This window comes from Schistocerca gregaria, chromosome X (assembly GCF_023897955.1).
Source record: "Schistocerca gregaria isolate iqSchGreg1 chromosome X, iqSchGreg1.2, whole genome shotgun sequence".
Lineage (NCBI taxonomy): Eukaryota > Metazoa > Arthropoda > Insecta > Orthoptera > Acrididae > Schistocerca > Schistocerca gregaria.
Window position 1 is genome coordinate 607,472,530 of NC_064931.1, and position 22,320 is coordinate 607,494,849.

Here is a 22,320-nt window from a genome sequence, read left to right on the forward strand (position 1 = left end):
ACACTTCATGTATGGAATTTTTAACCAATTTACCTCAAAGCCATCAACAATTTGTTTTATGATTGTAATTTATCCTCTTTTCATTACATTGACTAAACATTTTGGTACTTTATGTTTTGCAGATTTTACAATATTGAACAAATCCTCTGGGCTATAAGATATACTGCTTCTTACTTGCAGCTGTCTCTGTTAAACCAATGTCAGCATCATTCAGTAAAATGAGGGGCCCAGTACCATAAATTTGTGGTCAATTATGTCCACTAGCATTTCTGTATGATTGACTAATTTTAATAGGAGGCTGATCAGAAAGCGTCTGACAAACCAGTTTCAAGCACTGTCTGTGGCTGAGCCAGATGCAGCTGCCTGCTCTGTTTCAGAGGATCATTCTCAGCCTTCAAGGTCCGGGCAATCGCAGAGGGTGGGCTTACTGGTAGTTGGGAGCTCCAATGTTAGGCGCGTAATGGGGCCCCTTAGGGATACGGCGGCTAAGGAGGGGAAGAAATCCAGTGTGCACTCCATGTGCATTCCGGGAGGAGTCATTCCTGATGTGGAAAGGGTCCTTCTGGACGCCATGAAGAGCACAGGGTGCAGCCAGCTGCAGGTGGTGGCACATGTCGGCACTAATGACGTGTGTCGCTTTGGATCTGAGGAAATTCTCTCTGGATTCCAGCGGCTATCTGATTTGGTGAAGGCTGCCGGTCTTGCTTACGAGATGAAGGCAGAGCTCACCATCTGCAGCATCGTCGACAGAACCGACTGCGGACCTTTGGTGCGGAGCCGGGTGGAGGGTCTGAATCAGAGGCTCAGACGGTTTTGCGACCGTGTTGGCTGCAGATTCCTTGACTTGCACCATAGGGTGGTGGGGTTTCGGGTTCCGCTGAATAGGTCAGGAGTTCACTACACTCAGCTGGCGGCGACACGGGTAGCGGAAGCTGTGTGGCGTGGACTGGGCGGTTTTTTTAGGTTAGAAGGCCTCGGGAAAGTACAGGGTGGGCTGCAATGTCAAAGGGTGCATGGCAAATACAGGACGTGCTTGGATCAAGGAACAGTCGGAATTATAGTTGTAAATTGTTGTAGTTGCGCTGGAAAAGTCCCTGAGCTTCAAGCGCTAATAGAAAGCACAGAAGTTGATATCGTTATAGGTACAGAAAGCTGGCTAAAGCCTGAAATAAGTTCTGCAGAAATTTTTACGAAGTCTCAGACGGTGTTCAGGAAAGATAGATTAGGCAGAATTGGTGGTGGAGTGTTTGTGTCTGTCAGTAGTGGTTTATCTTGTAGTGAAGTCGAAGTAGATACTCCGTGCGAATTGGTATGGGTGGAGGTTATACTTAACAGCTGAATTAAGTTAATAATTGGCTCCTTCTACCCACCCCCCAGACTCCGATGATACAGTTGCGGAACAGTTCAGAGAAAGTTTGAGTCTCGTAACAAATAAATACCCCACTCATACGGTTATAGTTGGTGGGGACTTCAACCTACCCTCGGTATGTTGGCAAAAATACTTGTTCAAAACCGGTGGTAGGCAGAAAACATCTTCCGAGATTGTCCTAAATGCTTTCTCCGAAAATTATTTCGAGCAGTTAGTCCACGAACCCACGCGAATTGTAAATGGTTGCGAAAACACACTTGACCTCTTAGCCACAAACAATCCAGAGCTAATAGAGAGCATCATGATGGATACAGGGATTAGTGATCACAAGGTCGTTGTAGCTAGGTTCAATACAGTTTCTTCCAAATCCATCAGAAACAAACGCAAAATAATTTTATTTAAAAAAGCGGATAAAGTGTCACTAGAAGCCTTCCTAAAAGACAATTTCCATTCCTTCTGAACTGACTATGCAAATGTAGACGAGATGTGGCTCAAATTCAAAGTTACAGTAGCAACAGCAATTGAGAGATTGATACCTCATAAATTGGTACGAGATGGAACGAATCCCCTGTGGTACACAAAAAAGGTCCGAACGCTGTTGCAGAAGCAACAGAAAAAGCATGCGAAGTTCTGAAGAACGCGGAATCCCGAAGATGGGCTAAAATTTACAGATGCGTGAAATTTGGCACGGACTTCGATGCGAGATGCCTTCAATAGGTTCCACAACGAAACATTGTCTCGAAATTTGGTAGAAAATCCGAAGAAATTCTGGTCGTATGTAAAGTACACAAGCGGCAAGACGCAGTCAATACCTTCGCTGCGCAGTGCCGATGGTACTGTTATCGACGACTGTGCCACTAAAGCGGAGTTATTGAACGCAGTTTTCCGAAATTCCTTCACCAGGGAAGACGAATGGAATATTCCAGAATTTGAAACACGAACATCGGCTAGCATGAGTTTCTTAGAAGTAGATACCTTAGGGGTTGTGAAGCAACTCAAATCGCTTGATACAGGCAAGTCTTCGGGTCCAAATTGTATACCAATTAGGTTCCTTTCAGATTACGCTGATACTATAGCTCCCTACTTAGCACTCATATACAACCGCTCGCTCACCGATAGATCTGTACCTACAGATTGGAAAATTGCGCAGGTTGCACCAGTGTTTAAGAAGGGTAGTAGGAGTAATCCATTTAACTACAGACCTATATCATTGACGTCAGTTTGCAGTAGGGTTTTGGAGCATATACTGTATTCAAACATTATGAATCACCTCGAAGGGAACGATCTATTGACACGTAATCAGCATGGCTTCAGAAAACATCGCTCTTGTGCAACGCAGCTAGCTCTTTATTCGCACGAAGTAATGGCCGCTATCGACAGGGGATCTCAAGTTGATGCCGTATTTCTAGATTTCTGGAAAGCTTTTGACACCGTTCCTCACAAGCGACTTCTAATCAAGCTGCGGAGCTATGGGGTATCATCTCAGTTGTGCGACTGGATTCGTGATTTCCTGTCAGGAGGATCGCAGTTCGTAGTAATAGACGGCAAATCATCGAGTAAAACTGAAGTGATATCAGGTGTTCCCCAGGGAAGTGTCCTGGGACCTCCGCTGTTCCTGATCTATATAAATGACCTGGGTGACAATCTGAGCAGTTCTCTTAGATTGTTCGCAGATGATGCTGTAATTTACCATCTAGTAAGGTCATCCGAAGACCAGTATCAGTTGCAAAGCGATTTAGAAAAGATTGCTGTATGGTGTGTCAGGTGGCAGTTGACGCTAAATAACGAAAAGTGTGAGATGATCCACATGAGTTCCAAAAGAAATCCGTTGGAATTCGATTACTCAATAAATAGTAGAATTCTCAAGGCTGTCAATTCAACTAAGTACCTGGGTGTTAAAATTACGAACAACTTCAGTTGGATGGACCACTTAGATAATATTGTGGGGAAGGCGAGTCAAAGGTTGTGTTTTAGTGGCAGGACACTTAGAAGATGCAACAAGTCCACTAAAGAGACAGCTTACACTACACTCGTTCGTCCTCTGTTAGAATATTGCTGCGCGGTGTGGGATCCTTACCAGGTGGGATTGACGGAGGACATCGCAAGGGTGCAAAAAACGGCATCACGTAATAGGGGAGAGAGTGTGGCAGATATGATACACGAGTTGGGATGGAAGTCATTACAGCAAAGACGTTTTTCGTCGCAGCGAGACCTTTTTACGAAATTTCAGTCACCAACTTTCTCTTCCGAATGCGAAAATATTTTGTTGAGCCCAACCTACATAGGTAGGAATGATCATCAAAATAAAATAAGAGAAATCAGAGCTCGAACAGAAAGGTTTAGGTGTTCGTTTTTTCCCGCGCGCTGTTCGGGAGTGGAATAGTAGAGAGATAGTATGATTGTGGTTCGATGAACCCTCTGCCAAGCAATTAAATGTGAATTGCAGAGTAGTCATGTAGATGTAGATGTAGATGTAGAATAGGATGACAGCCATTGTAATGTTTCAGATCTGTCCAGGACTCGCATCAGAATCAAGAGTGATGTGTTTGTAGTGTGATGCGTACATTTTTAAATGTGTCCTGACACGGCTGACTGTTTCTTGAGATCTTCTACCTTCTTCTGTTAATTCCCATATACACATTAAGACTGTGGATTGATTGAAGAAATGAATGTCAAAATTGTATACATACATATTTCTGTTACATTGTGCTGTGTAGAAGTAGATAGTTTAGGAAAAGGCAAAGCCTTCAGCAAATCAACTGTGGCAAAATACATTTCATTGCATGCATTTCTTGATTGGATCACAATGGGCATCTAACTTGTTCCGTGCTTGCTAAATGCAGGTAATTTTCGACTTTGAGAGACTTAACATCATTACATTGTTTAGAAATTTTCATTTCTAACTCGTTGTGCAGTTGGCAAGTATCAGTTTGTTGTGATTGGTAATGCAAATTAAGCTTAGTGCAGAAAACATTTTAGTAGAACTTATATTTCACTCAGTTCTTATTTGCCTGTACATATTTCGGTATATGCAAATCATAGTTTTACATGTGTCAAGATCAGGATCCAGGTTTTCCTTCCAAGGTTGTTTTTCTATGAGTAATGGTTCTGATAAAAAAGAAAAGATTGTTTATGGTTAATAACATCACTGTCATCAGCTTTTTCTCGCAGAGGTATTTTCCCATGACTATCTGTCACATCAAATACTTTTTGTTATGTTTTTGTCACATATCTGTATAGACTTGCACAGCTAATTTGAAATGTAACCTATTTGCACACTCCTTTGCTTTCATTAGAAATTCTGATAAAATACTTGAAAGTATTTGATTGAGTTGTGTCTGTATTGTTATGCTGCCACGATTTCTAGCAATTAGTAATTTGCACAAGACTGTGAAGATTTCAGTATGAGCTGAAGCATTTCCTGCGATCATTCATGCTCGTTTCTTCTCTGCACCTTCTTGGGAAGTTGCAGTTAAACTCAGTGTCAAATATTTTTGTGGTAATATTGTTGCCTTTTTTTACTCTAATATTGTTGACCATTATTTCAAAGTTTGTAACTCAGGTTTCTCTTCCAACTCGTATCATTTTTGGTCCTCTTCTTTCCCCTACTTTCATTGTTATCAGCAGGGTGCAGTCCCTCTTTAGTGAGACTGGCTTGGGAAGCTGAGTTAACTTGAAACACAGCATCTCCTCCTTAATCTGTAATTACATAGTTAAATGACACAGTATTAAATTATGTATATTAATGGTATTAAAACATTTAAAATGAGAAATAACTGATAAGCAAAAAGAGTTAGCATGAAATTTATGCTGCTGTGAATGATTTTCATGAAAATGGGACTTGCCATGATTCTTTTCTGAAGAGCTTTAATTATTGGTATCTGAAATTGAATCAGATTCCTCTTCCATTATTGCAGGGCTAACTTCATAAAAGCAGTACAGATTAATAGATACCTTCCTATCCCAGTTTTCTAAGTCACAACTCTGTTTTTTTTTTCTTCCAGCCTTGTGTAACGTGCTTTGCAACTTGGATTGGTTCATAGTAGCTCTCTAGGAAGGCACCATTGTCTCAGAGCGTCGAGTAACTACTAAACACAGCCGACTAATACTGAACTATGGTCTTGGTTCAGCATTGCTTAGAAAGGTAGCGCTATTGTCTCGGAGTATCAAGGAACTGCTGCACCCTGCAGACTGAATATTAAACTGTGGACTTGATTCACCATTAAACTGAAGAATTATTGATATTTTGAAACCAGCTGAAATATAACTAGGATTTTCCAATTTTTTGCACTAGGTCTCCTTGTGCTCTAAGCTGCTTAGTTATAGGAGCATACCGTTCCCTACAAGCTAAGCAAATACAAAATGAAAGAGCATTTGCTGATTACCCAGTTGTAAGACAGCTTCAGAACACCTCAAGTTTTAGGAAGGCTGTTACCTCCTGTAAATATCTGACATAACTTTATCTCCAGAAACTGAAGAAAGCGTAGGTTGGAGGGGATGTAACTGCCATTCAGAATATTATGAAGAAAGTAAATTGTGAGCTAAAGTGAAGAAAATGAGATTCAAGAAATGCAGTTCGTGAAGTGAATTGATTATGCTGAAGTTAAAGCATTGGATCGTTCTGTTAAGCCACCAGCATTCATAATGTCTTTTACATCAGTGGCTAAAAATTAGTGAATAGAGCAAACTGTGAGAATGGTAGCTGGAATAAACACAAGAAGATGTAAGTGCTTGCGCAAAGAGTTGCTTTCTCTAAAGTCAGTTGTTTTTCTCAGGATGCCGGAAGACGTACTAGTTAACAATGCACCCCAAGACTGCCATTGATTCTCAACAGGCAAATAAGGAAGTTTGGTAGTATACTTTGAACCATTAAGCCTCTGTTTTCATCACCTAAAGAGAAATCAATTTACAAAAGCAGCAGATATCAGAAAAGTGGATCTAAACTACGAGACCACCCCAAATTAATTCCTTCTGGCAAATAAGAAGAGGACTCTTTAGTAGAATTTTTATACTTGAAGACAAGTCTCAGGGAACCAACAAGTCCCTCATCCAGATTGCCAGCTGATACAGATTTGCCAGCTTGGTGGAAGCAAAAGCCAAAAGAAAACTTTGTAATATTATTGCCTATTCACCCTGGCGTACTGGTATCGCTGAGGAAACTGTTCTGAACCCAAAAAGGCAAATCACCACCACCCATGATCCAGCTTTCCACATATTCAATGACTGGCACGACTTCCACCAATAATGAAGTTTCCATATGCATCTTCTTCATGTGAGAACTGGATTTGGGATTTGGTCCTGTCCATAGCCAGTGACGTGGCACCAGGTTATGACAAAATATAACATAACATGTTGTGACATATCACATTAAGAAGCAAAGGAACCTCCCTGCTACTTTTAATTTTATGTATATGGAGGACAATTTCATGACTTAGCTGCGAAAGCTATTTAAATTCCCTTACTTTAGTCTTAGTAGGATGGATGAACATGACTTGGTAGCTTTTGTAGAGTTGCTTTCTTAGCTGCATAGAAAATATGTTGGGGCAGGTAGTCAACTGCCCCCTGTTCTGTATCGCAGAATTCAGACAGTTCTTTAGTTGCTTTCAGTGTGTGTTCAGGAAATGTAACCTGAGTCTGCTGAAGGTAGCTACACTTAGCTTTTCTGTCGGACATCTGTTGAAAAATTCACTTGACATCTTTCCAAAAGGCAGTCTTCACTCTTTCCAATGTGACTGTGCAAGCATAGGCTAAATGTGGTTTAAATTCAAAGAAATAGTGTCAACGGAAATTGATAGATACATACCAAATAAATTAAAAAGAAATGGTACTGATTCCCAAAGTTTTACAGAAGCCCAAAATCTAGTGTGATCTTCAATGGAAGGTGTTTTAATAGTTTACAAATGAAATTCTGTCTTGAGATCTGACAGGAAAACCAAAGAGATATGGTCATATGTAAAGTACATCATTGGCAAGATGCATCCAATGCCTTTACTGTGCCACACCAATGGTACTGTTACTGATGACAGTGCCACAAAAGCAGAAATGTTAAACACAGTTTTCTGAAATATTACATAATTCAGAGCAAGAACAACAGCCAACGCGAAAGTAACTTGGAACTATATATCCTCATTGTAATGGAGCAGCTTAAATCACTTAATAGAGAGCGTTAGGTACCTTTTGCAGAATGCTGATACAATAGCTCCATACATAGCAATCTTTTACAACCACTCGCTCGTTGAAAGATCCGTACCTAAAGACTGGAAAGTTGCACAGGTCGTAGTAGTGCTCAAGAAACGAAATAGGAATAATCCACAGAATTACAGACTAACATCAATTTGCAAAAATATTTTGTTGGCACCCACCTACATAGAGAGAAATGATCCATCATAATAAAATTATAGAAATCAGAATTTGCACGGAAAGATTGATTTCTTTGTTTTTCGTGCACACTCTTTGAGAGTGGAACAACAGAGAAAGGTGGTTCGATGAACATTCTACAAGGCACTTTTGATTGTGAATTGCAGAGTAATCATGTAGAGGTAGATGTAGATTGCCCTCCCCGCCCCTTTCCCCCATACCTACAGAAGGAAGTCTATGATACTACCTGGGGGCATAATATCCTCTGACAGCTCCATACACGGGGCTTCCTGACTTATCTTCCTTTCCTCAAATCATTTGTCTTGGCACATTACCTTTGGTGTCAAATCAGTGACTTCCCATATGATCATTTTGTTCAAGAGAATGGTGCCCCTCCAAGCATTGCTTTAAGGGTGGTTTTCTAACAGCAGTAGATCATATAACATCCATGGCACAGTACCCCATTCAGTGATAGTTACTTTTTGATTGGTTTTCAAGTTATCTTCCAGCACTTGTTGCAAGTGCACACTATCTGTGGATGACCATTCGGAGGCTAGAAAAATATAATCTATGTGGTTTCCACAGCTGAGTAATTTGGAAATTCATACCCTCAGAGTCCTTGATGTTTTAAATTATATTATTTCCATAGTATGGGAGAACAGACTAAGATTGTCTGTTACAGTTTTATAGAGCATTGGTGCTGTGGTGCTGGTGTGATAATAGATACTGTACATGTCTGCTTGACCAACATACCTGAAAGTATTGGATGTAGTCCACCATGGCAGAACTAGTCTGACCACAGGGACTTTTGGAAAAGCTCCATTGCCAGCTTCTGTTTGGAAGCAATCCCTTGTGGTGTTGCCATTATACAACAGTACATTGTATTCCAGGTACTCGCATACCTTACCATTGCTTACCAATCTCTGGAATGATATTTATGATTCAGACAAAAAGAAATCTTACAAAAAAATTAATGATTAAAGTCAGTTCTTCTGCCAAGGTTCAAGTAAATCACTATCTTGGCTGCTTAAGAAATCTGGACTTGGTTTGAATTTAAAAAGCTTGCAAAAGAGGCACTAATATGATTTTTATATTACTGTTCCATAATAGTACAGATGGGTGCCACAATTTTTGTATGATGTTATGCATATGGGTCAAAAAGAGATGAGCTGCTTTCTGTTCAATTGTGTCCAAGATGGGAGAGGTTTAGTGAATGTGTGAGCATCCAGGGTGAATAAGTTTCAAATAAGAACAGAGAAATCTGTTAAAGAGATGGTGACAAGTGATGTACTTATAAAGTTATATGTGACAAACCTGGGGAAGACATTGTACGTCTCGAGGCAGCTGTTATGGCCGAAGTTCCAAGTGAATCATTAGAGAGTAGGAAAGTAGTGTGTTCACAGATCAGGAGGTAGAACCTGTCACCAGAAAATCCGTCTGTCAGCAATCCTTACCTTTAGAACCATTCTTAGTCCAGCATCATGTGCTGGAGCAGTGCACAAGCTGTGAGAATGGTCTGTCAAAAAGCAGCAAACTTAACCAAGAAAACTAGTTCAGAATAAAAAGTTTAGTATTATCTCCTATTTACTTCCAGAGGGGTGGCCTCCTGCTCATTTGTTTTCCCTAAGCATGCCTTCAGGATCTTACTGCCAGGTACATTTATGGTGTATAACCCTGAATTGCATGTGAGATTGAAGGTACCTAAGCAGATGAGAACTGTTACATTCAAGCCCTTCATAAAACATAGCCTGAGAGCCCCCCCCCCCCCCACTCACTCTCACTCTCCCTCTCCCCCTCTCCCCACCCCGCATCCCCCCTCCCCCTCCCCTCTCCCCCTCCCCCCCCTCCCGCTCTCCCCCCTCCCCTCTCCCCCCCGCTCGCTCTCCCCCCCCGCTCGCTCTCCCCCCCCGCTCGCTCTCCCCGCTCGCTCGCTCTCCCTCTCGCTCGTGGGCTCCAACTTTGTGTTTAGTCAGGTCATACAGCAGTGGGAGGAATGGTGGCTGTAGGTGAGAGATGACAAGCAGCAGTCTGTAATGATTAGGTTATGATATTCTCCCTTCCAGGTAAAGAAAATTGTTAATGTTTCACTTACCCGTCTCTGTAGGGTATGTGGCCCCACAACAAATAGATGTTTGCTCTGACAGACTGACACACCCAGTTGTGGTGCCTGTTGCAAACGTATTTCTACATGCCACATTTTAGTGAAGTCTATATTGTGATGGTAGGACGGCATAGGTGTCCCAGGTGCACACACTGTATTTTAGCTGACGATGTGATGGATGTGGGGTTCCATATTGTGATGGTAGGGCAGCACAGGTGTCCCAGGTGCACACCCTGTATTTTAGCTGACAATGTGATGGACGTTGGGTTCCATATTTTTGTTTATTATCTGTACTCCCCTTTTGCATGCATTTTTATGATTTTCGTTAGTGAAACAGTTTTAACTTCTGAAAACTTTCTATATTTTATAATAAGGGTCTAAACACTGTAATTATTCTCGTTGTTTAACATTAGTCGTGTGGCCTTGGATTTTACAAGCTTTCCAAATAACCTTGAATGTGACATAAATACTCTGTGTATGAGGTTAATTGTTAGGAAGTTACATATATAATTATGTTTCTATGTTAGTATCTGTGAATTATATTGCTGTGACATGTAGGGATTATAACATGAACTTACTGTTGTATGTTGACATATCAAAAGCACCCTTGAGAGCAAACCATGGCCATGGAAAGATGTGACATGAAGAATAGGATTGCAAAACTTGTAAGGACTGGGTGAGGAACTCGGATCTCAAACCCATTTCCTTGGATCATGATGTCATTCAGTGGAACTTCAGTGATGTTCTTTCTGAGAACCATACCGTATATATGAGGATAATACAGAAAATAATTATCTTTGGCTTTAATAGAGTCAAGAAAAGTATTTTATTAGAAAAAAATGTCACTTACAAAATTGAAACTTAATTTATTCGTCGTAATACTCACATTTGTCATTTAATCATTTCTCATACTTGTCCATGATCATTATAATTCCCAAACTGTAGTCAGCTCCCATTAGTCCCTTAAGCCAATTTTTCATTGCAGTCTTGATCTTGGCATAGTGTCCAAAACATTTCCTGTCCATAACTGTGAGCTTTATGGAAAGGTACATGCATGATTTTTTTCCTGATGTTATTCTTCAATCTGAGTGATGTGGTTCATTGGTAAGACATTTTTCGCACACCCAGGAAAATGGCAGTTCTAATTCCAATCAAACCATCCAGCTGTAGGTTTTCCATGATCATCTAAATCCCATAAAGCAAATGCCTGATTAGCCCCTTTAAAAATGGCTTGGTGAGTTTCCATCCCCCTCCTTCCCAAACGCAGGCAGAATGCACAATGAAAACTTATTTTGCCTGGCACTCATACTACATTGAATTCAGTATTGATGAAACCATTTGACTGTGGATAGAAGCTTTATAAAACCAGTGAAATGGAAATGTACACTAGGGTATTACTTCCTGGATTACCCTCATGCTATCATGCATTTTCCGTAGACTGAGACTGGAGATGTGTAATGTTGAACAATGAGTCGACATATATTAGAACATAGCCTGGTTCATTTCATGTTCGTAGACTTTGGGTAACCCAGTTTAACTCATATAACATGTCTGTATCTGGATGAAGTTGTTATTGTCATATGTCTGAATTGGACATCATCTGTAGGAGTGCACATGCTCATATTTACAATATCATCAGTTCTGACCATTGTCTTGCTATCAAGAAGCTTTTTTGGTAACCATGGTGAATGTACAATATCCACTAGGTTTTATGCAATTTCAGCAATATAGTTTGCCTATCCACAGTAGTGAATAGATTACGACTTAATTTTCTGTACAGTTAAAAACTGAGCTCTTTGATTGATCTGCAGAGGCACCCAAATTCAACACCACAGAAAGTTACATATTAAAATAAAGACTCTCATTGGATGTGACTGATGACATGATTCTCCTGACAGAAACTTCACACTAGGATTGTGTACTCTTTACTATATACTTAGTTAAATTTTATGATGCCAGTTTCACCAGGTTCTGAACATAGGGAGTGCAGTGTGTGTTAAAGGTAATACAAACTATAATTTCATACGAGAATATGTGAGAGTTCAGATCATTTTCAAGTGGTAGCCTTGCAAAAGTCAGTTCAGGAACTAATTGAAAACAATCGTTTTTGGAAGGCTTCAATAATTTGCTAATTATATGTTTAAAAAATGGAATATTAAGTGGACTGTCTGTTAAATGATGTGTGGACAAGTGGCCACACTTTTCTCTGAATGGAAAAGTAAGTGAACATAACTGGCATACAAAATTGACAGCACCTGTGTACACGCAGAATGAAAATATGTACATGGTGTGTCATGTTAAACAAATAGTGTTGCTTAATTTTTGCATGAGAGTCAAGCATGCATGAATAAAGCGTGCCACACACTGCAAGTACTGTCCAGCAAGTACTGTCATTTGCTAGTGAAAATGTCCTCCGCCATTCATTTCAGCACAAGTGTCCAAAGCCTACAGACATTACACTTTCTGAATTTTGTTTATAGAGTTGGTTGGTGTCACAAGTTATGGCAGTCATTTGCCGTCTTGAAAGAAGCTATTTGCTGTCAGTTGTCAGCAATAAATGCTGAAAATTTGTAAAAAAACTGTAAAATGTGTTATAACTGTTCTTCATTATTCTTTGCCATAACCCATGTTTTTTAACATTTGCAGTATTATGAATGGTATCGCACCACTCATTTTTAATCGAAAATATCTTTCTGTGCACATTAACTCATCATGCTGACAAAATCTGTCTCCTTTTTGTTGCTTTTAGACCACAGAGAACTCGTAAATGTTTCACTGGACTTTTTTTTAATATTTGGGCATGTTTATTTGTATTTATGTATTTTTTTAATTCTGTTTTCCTGCTTTCATCAGAGTTATTCTTTTGCTACACTTCTTTTTTCTAGTGATTCTGGAGTATTTAGTCAATATATTTGAAACAACTTTGAAAAATCTAAGAATGTGCCCAACAGAGTGTTCTGTTTTTATTTGTATCAAACTCAGATTCTGTAAACTCTACTGTGCTTTATTCTGTATACCTATCACTTGATAAGCTGAATGTTGCTTCATCAAGGTTATTGTATTTATTTAAATAATGCAATAGGTCAGTCCAAAAAAATGCTCAAGTGTGTACATATCCGACAACATTTAATGTTCCTTATGGAGGTGATATTGATATCAACAGAATACATGGCAATAAAAATTATTTATTTTTATACATAGTTTCACTGCAGGTTTAGAGACTGCATGATTATTTGATTTAATGAGGACCTAATGTAATTATAGGTTTTAACATATTTAAAATTTCTCAAGATTGAAAGATAAGAAATTTAGAAACTGAATTGCACATTTTGAAGTCACACCAACTTAAGATTACCTGATGTACATTTGAGTTGAAATCCTAACGTAAAAAAATATTTGTGTTGTGTCATACATGTGTACACTCTGAGAAAATTTATTAATTTAGAATGAAAACATTTCACCCCAGGCTGACTTTAAGGAGTTGAATGTGTAGTATTGTTTTCCTACATTCTTTACATTTGTGGATAATGAAAAGTTGGCAAGCAGTCATAACTTACCAGTTCTCTTTATTTTGCATATTTTTATGTCTCGTAATTTATGAAATTGTGTAAAATATAATCAATACTGTTTTCAGGGTATGTGTGGGCATACAAGTTCCTCCAGATGAAAATGAAGACTGGTACTGCCGTGTATGCATTGTCAGGAAGCAGGAGAATATTGTTGACAAAAAGAAGAAATCTAGAAAGAAAAAAGTTGTCCCATGAAGTGAAGGTAATGGCATGGAATTTTATTTTTTGTGGTTATAAATAGCTGGTGTGGAGGTCAGGACCTTGATTCCATGACACCAGACGATTAGTGTGGTGAGCTTTGGTAATCAGTCATCACACATTTCCAGTGTATGTTCATTTTGTCTTTGGCACTTCTCTAAAATGACTGAGTATATTATGCTGTTTTTGCTGTCTGCACATACATTGGCCTATTTGTTGTTGATACTCCAATTCCCTCGCTTGTAACTACTCCTCTCTTCCTCTCTTCTCTCCCTTGCTGCATGAAGTGGTCATCTGTTCAAACTAGCTCCCCAACTGTCTGTAGCTGATCCTCCTTATTTATATCCACAAGCAATGCCTTATGTTCTTTATGACCTGACCAAGGCTAGTACTTGTCTCCACAATGTTTATCACATGGAATCTTGAGCCTATGTTTTCTGCAGCCGTTGTCTTACAGCTACGATTGCAGGTTCGAGTCTTGTCTCGGGCATGGATGTGTGTGATGTCCTTAGGTTAGTTAGGTTTAAGTAGTTCTAAGTTCTAGTGGACTGATGACCTGAGAAGTTAAGTCCCATAGTGCTCAGAGCCATTTGAACCATTTGTTGTTTTACACCTCTCCCATGAGCACTGTAGAGCTGCAAGACATATTCTTTCCTGTCAGGTTTATTGTCTGAGCTGGCTGAAATATTCTTCCAACCATTCTGCTGCATCCTGCTTTCTTCCACTGCTATATGAAACTCTTCATCTATTATGTTAGGCAACAGAGGGTGACTGTGGTTAAATGATAGACTACAGATCCAAAATTATGGGTTTCAGTCCTCGATGTGTCCTAAGATTTTTAATTTCATTTATCATTTCTTTCACCTCTGGCATTGTTTGTTATTGTGAAAAATGATGAGCTTTGTTGTTGTTTGGAGTTGACATTAAACTGTGACTCCTTATAAATTGGTGAGTAAGTCAGTTCAAAGGTCAGTGGAAACAAGAACCTACCACCTCCAATGAAGCCATGCCTAGTAAACCACTTTTGTGTTTGAACCAACCTTCATGTTGATGAGGGCTTTATTTTTCATTTACCATTTCATATTTATTATATACTTATAGCCTGGATCAGTCCTTTGAACAGTCCTCTCTTCATCCATTATGCTTAACCATTTTTCACATCTTATTTTCATTTCTACCCATAAGTGTCCTATTTCAGTTTTTATGTCATAAAATGTACAAATTCTACCTGCTTTTCACCGATTTTTCTATCTCTGATGGAAAGGTCACATGTCTATGCAAGAGTCTCATTAGGCATTCCTTTTTCTACCCCCACTGCATTCGCCCACATGACACCAGAATTAACAGTCCCCAGATAAAACATCCCATGCAAACAAATCTATGGCAGAATCAATATGATTATGAGGTACTAGTTTTAAACAATTTATAAATTCTAAATTAAACTGTAAGTAAACGCAAAATGTAAATGAAAGCACATTTTTCTTAAATTTGTACCAGTAAGCAGGTGACATTTCTTTTTTCTTTGTTTGTGTGTGTGTTTGTTTGTTTGTTTGTTTCCCTTAGCATTTATCCTGTCTAGCATGGGGTTCACTTGTTCAAGATGTGGGATATTTTATTTGGTTGTTTATTTTTGTAGCTGGGATCGCTTGAATTGTGTAATGTAAATTGTGTTCTGTGTGTAACTGTATGAGAACTGTTTGTGTCTTGTATTCTCGGAGGTGGAATTTTGTGATGAGCCCTGCATTTGCTTAAACAAGCATGGGAAACCACATAAAATACACACTCACGATGGCCGATATACCCACCAATGGTCATTAATCCACCATATGGATTCCATCTAGGCCTGCCTGACCACCTTGATTTCCAAACTAACATGCTGCGCACTGCACTATGTACCATAACTCAGTGAATCCATCATTGAAAATAACTTAAGAGTCTAAGTTTCAAGCTCACAATGACAATAGCCTTACCAAACTAATAACGAATCCAAACTTTCCAACAATGTTGTCACCTCCTCCTCAGACACAAAGATGGTAATAGGTTTTGTGACTAAGGAGTGACAGCAGAAATCCAAAATGATGATAAAGCATAAAATTAAAAGTGAAAATTGTTTTTCCATTGTTATGTTTTATTTTTACAGTGTTCATTAAACTTCTTTGTGTCTTTGAGATAAACGTCATTTCCACACACACTTTTAATACAGTCATAAGCCATCAATCAGTAAAAAATGTTCAACATGAAATTGGGGGTATGAATTTTTTTTGTGTTAAACAGTGCATTCAAAAATAATAAAAATATATATCTGCATTTTTAATCTTGTCAAATTTTATTCCTTTACAATAAATTGATTTGCTGTGAAAATTAACTTTTGTATCTACATAGTGTGCATTGAAAGTCTATATACTACTTCTTAGTCTTCTTTCTTTCTCCCCACTTTTTTTTTCTTCAAAGTCTTTTTAACATTAGTTTTACAGAAATTGTTCAATGTCATTCATTATTTTATTCATTTTTGGAGGACTTGTCTTTGGAAACTAGAAACATTAAACAATTTTGACACAAGTTGGCTAGTTGCAAAACACAGTTCATTATCTTTAAAATACTTTAACTTATCAACTCATTTTGTATGCCTCTAAAGTTTCATAGAATTACTTCTTTACCTTACTACTTCTTGATGATTATTAGGAATTTTAAACAACTGTAAATGATTTTCCACTGCTCTGTTGGCATTAACTTTTAATTCATACATATTTAGTTTTCATAAACACTTTAGATGGTTTGCTTGTTTCTCTTGAACTACTTCAATTTAACATCACAGATGAGTTAGCTACAAACCTCTTATTAGCCTAGTGAGCATTAACTAGTAGCATTGCAAATCAACAAGTTTTTTTGAATAGAATTGTACAGATGTACTTTTGGACACAGACTGACTGACTATAGAACATTATATCATAGGGACTGATAGACATAAAATTTTGCACAATATGTCACTGGTGCCTGGCTAACATATAAATGCTCATATTTTGACTATCACCTGACTGGTACATTGTGTGTGGTGCCCCTTTATAGATGCAAATATTACAGAAATTACAAAATGGTAAAATACAGGACTATTACATTTCGAATATTAACACAAAAGAAAAAATAAACATACAAAGACACAATTGGCAGTGAAGTGAATTTGTTTAACCAAAAGCTGTGTAATTAGAAAATAGCAAAATAATAGATACTACTTTATGAAAGGGAAATTTTAACATGCACAGGGATTTGCAAAGTCCACCAAGAATTTCCTGGAAAGTGTACCATATTTACTTGAATATAAGATGTGCTGCTGCCCTTCATCATCATCATCATCATCATCATCATCATCATCATCATCATCACTGGAATATAATTTCACATAACTAATACAAGCAGCAGTGAAATTTATAATCTTGTTATCACAAATCTTCAGCTGTTTCTTACAGTATATCACAATTTCAGAGGAGGTGTTTAGGGTGGGAGCTAATTGCACAGATAAAATTGATGCAAGTGTAACAGCATAAATAAAATTTATGTTCATTGTCACAAGTATGTGGCTGTTTCTTCATAATATGTTGTGGTTTCCGAGATAGTGTTTATGGTGGGACCTGAGAACACAGATGTTTTTCTGAATATGTAGCAGATTTTGCATCTATATTACATGACAATCTGGCAATATTCCTTTGTCTCTTACTTCCAAATATGTCAACTGCTTGCCACACTCTCATTCACCTTGTAGAACCAGCATCTGATACACACTCTTTCATTCCCATCGTAATTCATGGAAAATGTTGACAATATCGCTGTACAAAACAGGTACCTATGTAGATTTCTACAGTCTCCTGCAGAAACGTATGTGTCCAATTCAGAGTACAAATGGATTCAGGTAAACTTGAGTTTAAACATAGTATATGTTCATAAAAAACCAGGTTATGTGGTATACTTTCCCATGGCTGCCAGCACAATGAAATTTGTTTCTTGTTCCTGTCCCCACATTCATTGTAGTTCTCAGCCAAGCTGATGTTGCTGTTTCTCCTCAAACTCTTGTGAATTCTTTAAAATAAATTTGCATTGAACTCAATTACCAAATCTTCACTTTAAATATTAAAAGGTTTTCAGACACCGCTACCAGTCATAAAATTATTGATCACCAAATTATTTATTTATGGGCCCAATATGTAGACGCATGAGCCAACACTTGTATTTTCAAACTGTATTTTATGTCCATTTTCTAGGCAATGCTCCGCTATGGGCGACTTGTCAAGCTCCCTTTGTTTTATATGGCACTTGTGCTCAGTACAACACTCTGCAACCGCACGAATTGTTTGTCCAATGTACATGCTGCCACATTCACAGGGTACACCATACACACCAGACACTCGAAGAGCAGTGTTATCTCTAACAGGGCGCAACATATCTTGTATCTTGGGGGCGGGCCAGAACACTAGTCTTAGCCCATGTTTCTGCAGCAGACGTCCTAACTTACTGCTAGTTGCCCCACAGTATGGCAGGAATACAGTCTGTTTAGCCTCTTCTGTTGATTCACCAGGTGTCTTTCATCGGCGGCCCTTGAAAGCATTTGTGATGTCTCTTGCTGTATCCATTTTCCTTGAAAACACATTTTAAGTTCTGCAATTCAGACTGTAGGTGGTCATCGTCAGAGGTAATCTTGGCTCTATGAACCAATGTGTTCAGGACAGCTTTCTTGTGTACAGGGTGGTGGAAACTGTTGGCGTACAAGTACCGATCAGTGTGTGTTGGTTTCCGGTACTGAATGACCAAGCTGGCCTCCTGCCTTCCGCTCAACCAAAACAGCCAAGAATGGTAGCTTGCCATGCTTCTCCATCTCGACAGTAAATTTAATGTTGGGGTGGACACCATTCATATGATTGATGAACTGCTGTAGTGTATCTCCACCATGAGGCCATATTAAGAAGGTGTCATCAACGGATCATAGAAAGCAAGACGGCTGTAATGTCGGAGTTTGCAGAGCCTGCTCCTCAGAGTGCTCCATGAAGAAATTTGCGACTGCTGGAGACAGTGGTGATCCCATGTCTGTGCCGTCTGTCACCTTATAATATTCATCGCAGTACAAAAAGTACATTGTCGTTAAGATGTGACAGAACAACTTAATGATTCCAGATGGAAAATGTTGGGCCAAAAGATCCAGCGTATCTTGTATCGGCACCCTCGTAAAAAGTGACACAACGTCCAAGCCAACCATTAGGTCGTTTGGGCCTATCTTCATTCTCTTGAGTGTGTCAACAAATTTCTGTGAGCTGACAACATGGTGTTCGCAATGTCCCCATTTTGGTGCTAATAATCCTGCCAGATGTTTGGCAAGTCTGTAGGTGGGTGAAATGATTGCAGAAACATGGGCTAAGACCAGTGTTCTGGCCTGCCCCCAAGGTCAAGATATGTTGCGCCCTGTTAATGACGACATTGCTCTTAGTGTGTCCAGTGTGTATGGTGTACCCTGTGAATGTGGCAGCATGTACATTGGACAAACAATTCGCATGGTTGTGGAGTGTTGTACTGAGCACAAGTGCCATATAAAACAAAGGGAGCCTGACAAGTCAGCCATAGTAGAGCATTGCCTAGAAAACTGACATAAAATACAGTTTGAAAATACAAAAGTGTTGGCTCGTGCATCTACATATTGGGACTCCGTTATAAAGGAAGCAGCTGAGATTCGTTTAAACAACAACAATTTCAACAGAGACCAGGGATAGACACTCAGCAGGGCATGGGGACGGGCGTTGGACATCAAAAGAAAGCAGAGACAGATGTGTGACGCAGGAGTGGCAGTTTCAAACGTGGCGCCTGCCCCTGGCACCACCTGACGTCACCGATGCTGCTACAGGCAATAGCTCTGCTAGTTGCCCGGGTCTACTTATGCACACGCGCCACATTGGATCGATCTGATTGGCTGCTGATGATGTCATCATGCCTATATAAACGAGAAACCGTAGCGGCCCCGGCAGTCAGTGAACTCGTGACGGCGATGGAGGAGATGGCTATAGAAAGCTCGAGGATTTTATTCAAATTGACGCGGTTGATAAATCGAGACTGTTTTATTGTAGGTGTTTACAGATATTAAAGTGTCTTTATATGAGTGTTGTCTTCACCCTGGAAGGGGGGGGGGGGGGATACATCCTAGTATGGGGTGATGTTGCTTTGTATATGAGTATTTTGTTCACATTAAAATTTTTATAAAACAATCACTCACTTCATTCTTGTGGAATGGCATTCTTATTGTGACTTGCTGAGGTATCACTATTTCCATGGTTCCCTTGGATTTCTTCACCATTGTTTGCAAATTTCACAAGAATGAGTTTATATAACACGATAACACAAAACAAATCAGCAGTGCAAAACACAGACTGGTGGTCAAAACTAGGCTATTTTCGATTTGACTATCAATATGTCGATCCAGGTGTTGTCAGTAGCATTCACCCTTGTGAAGTTTGTGAGCAACGGTGAAGAAATCCAAGAGAGGCATGAAAATAACAATCCGTCAGCACATCACAAGAGCAATGCCATGCCACAAGAAGGGTTAGAGTGATTGTTTTATAAAAATTATCATGTGAACTACTGATCAATATACAAAGTGACATTGCCTCTCTGTATACACTTACGGTAAGTGTAGCCCGATGATGAGGTATCACCTTGAAACATAACACCAACTAAATAATTTAGTAGTCATCGAATTTTGTGGCTTAGTGGTTTCAGAAAACTTTTTCATATTTTTGGAATAATCACCATCAATTAATGGACAATATGGCTTCAAATTACTTCACTTTAAATGTAGGACAACCCCCAATATTAATCTATTAAACAACAGAAAGTATTGACGTCAGCAGCAATAGTTTAATCTGTGTATGTAAGATGACATTATATTTGCCAAAAGATGAATTTGGGGAAAATATCTTATGTTATAATCAGATAAATATGATATAAAGGGTTTTCCATTTATCTGATGACTGCTTGTGCGTTGAGTAGATGCCAGGCAATGAGCGCTCTGTTGCCCGGCTATCAGATGCTGTGTCACCCATCTACTGCTGTGGTACGACATGACTACATTTAAAATATAAGTAAATAAATTTTGTACTCACCCAGGTCACACAAGGAGTGTCTGTAACTACCTGCCATTATTTTCCACACATTTCTGACATCTACTCGAGAAATTATTAATCATACAATGTAATTGTCTCTGAGATATTGAATTAATTGATTCGCGGATATTATCCTTGAGTTCCTCCAATGTGTGAGGATTTGTTGCACACAGTTTGTCCCTTCACTGCTCCACACAAATAAGAATTGCACGGAGTTAAATCAGGACTTCGATTGGGCCAGGTATTGTTACTAATCACTCTTTCATCGAACACACTGTGAATTGCATGCAAAGAAACATTGGCTGTATGAGCCCTTGCTGAATCCTGTTGAAAAAATGTGAAGCTTCATTCTCTTTCTTTTGGTTCATTAACAAACGGTCGCAAAATTTTTTGCACATATCTTTCACTTGTAACTCTGTCATTAAAAAAAATTGGGTGTATTATTCTGTCACCCCTAACTGCGCACCACAACCCTATTTTCTGATCATGAAGGGGTTCATCATGAAGCACAACAGGTCTATCTGCGGTCCTGAGTTGACAGTTTTGGGAATTAACATGCTCGTGTAAATGTAACCAAGCATCGTATGAAAATAGAATGAGGTAAGGATCCATTTCACCATCATTCATTTGTTTTAAAACCCCTTCGCAAAAATTTAAGTCTCTGCGCTGGATCACCAGGTTGAAATTGTCATGCTACCGATACTTTATAGGGCCTTAGCCCAAGCAGCTTAGCACCTCTTTGTACAGAGGTGCATGATATTTGTGTTTGCTGCGAAAGATGTCTAAGAGGTTGCTTAGGGGGATTTTCCAGACATTATGCAGTGTCATCAAGACGAGCTTCTGTGAGCACTGTATGTTATTGTTTATGCTTCTTGTCTTGAACACTTCCCATTTTACGAAATTTATTTACTACTTTGTGAACTGCATCACGACTCAGAACTCGAACACATGTACACTTCTGTTCAAACAATCTCCGAACTGCACGTGTGGACTCTGTACCCACATATGAATCATAAATAAACACTCGTTGTGGAATTGAATGATCGCTCTTGCCATTGTTGCGTTCGCGAATTTCACTGTGACAGTCGTGATGCCTGTTTCACTGCTCAAATGGACCCATTCGACTGGCAGGTGCGGCTTCCACGACCGCAATTCCTCAGCCAGGCGGTCATCAGATAATGGAACACACTGTACTTTTGGGATCAGAAGAATTGGGGCAAAAAAAACTATAATACTGGGTTTTGGAAAGAATTATGGTTCAACTCTTTCACTATCATTGGGATGTATGTGCCCCACAATAAGTTACCAGAAAAAACAGCAGGTATTTGATACATGTTTTTGGTATGTAAAGGGTAAAGAAAAGCCTGCTAATGACATGAACATTTGTTATAATTATAGATTGCACATTTACATCATGCTGTCCTCAAGTTTCATTGTTAACTGTCTACTCACTAGATGTCTCACTACAAAAAATGCCATAGATTGCTTTTCTTATCGCACTTACAGAGCAAACGATTGCACTGGGGAAGAAAGATATGATTGTTAAAAGGAGGGCTGCTGGATGCCCAAGTCTTGCATACAGTTTTATGGTGA

At 39.1% G+C, this 22,320-nt stretch overlaps 1 protein-coding gene across 3 annotated transcripts in view; it reads left to right on the top strand.

Annotated features, from left to right (window-relative positions):
* LOC126297480 (transcription initiation factor TFIID subunit 3) overlaps window positions 1-22,320 on the top strand; it is a 310,461-nt gene that overhangs the window by 269,157 nt on the left and 18,984 nt on the right. For all 3 annotated transcript variants that reach the window (XM_049988354.1, XM_049988355.1, XM_049988357.1), the window contains one exon: window positions 13,462-13,598. In XM_049988354.1, coding sequence (XP_049844311.1) covers window positions 13,462-13,591 — 130 coding nt within the window. In that variant the 3' untranslated portion in view covers window positions 13,592-13,598. The remainder of the gene's footprint in view (window positions 1-13,461; window positions 13,599-22,320) is intronic.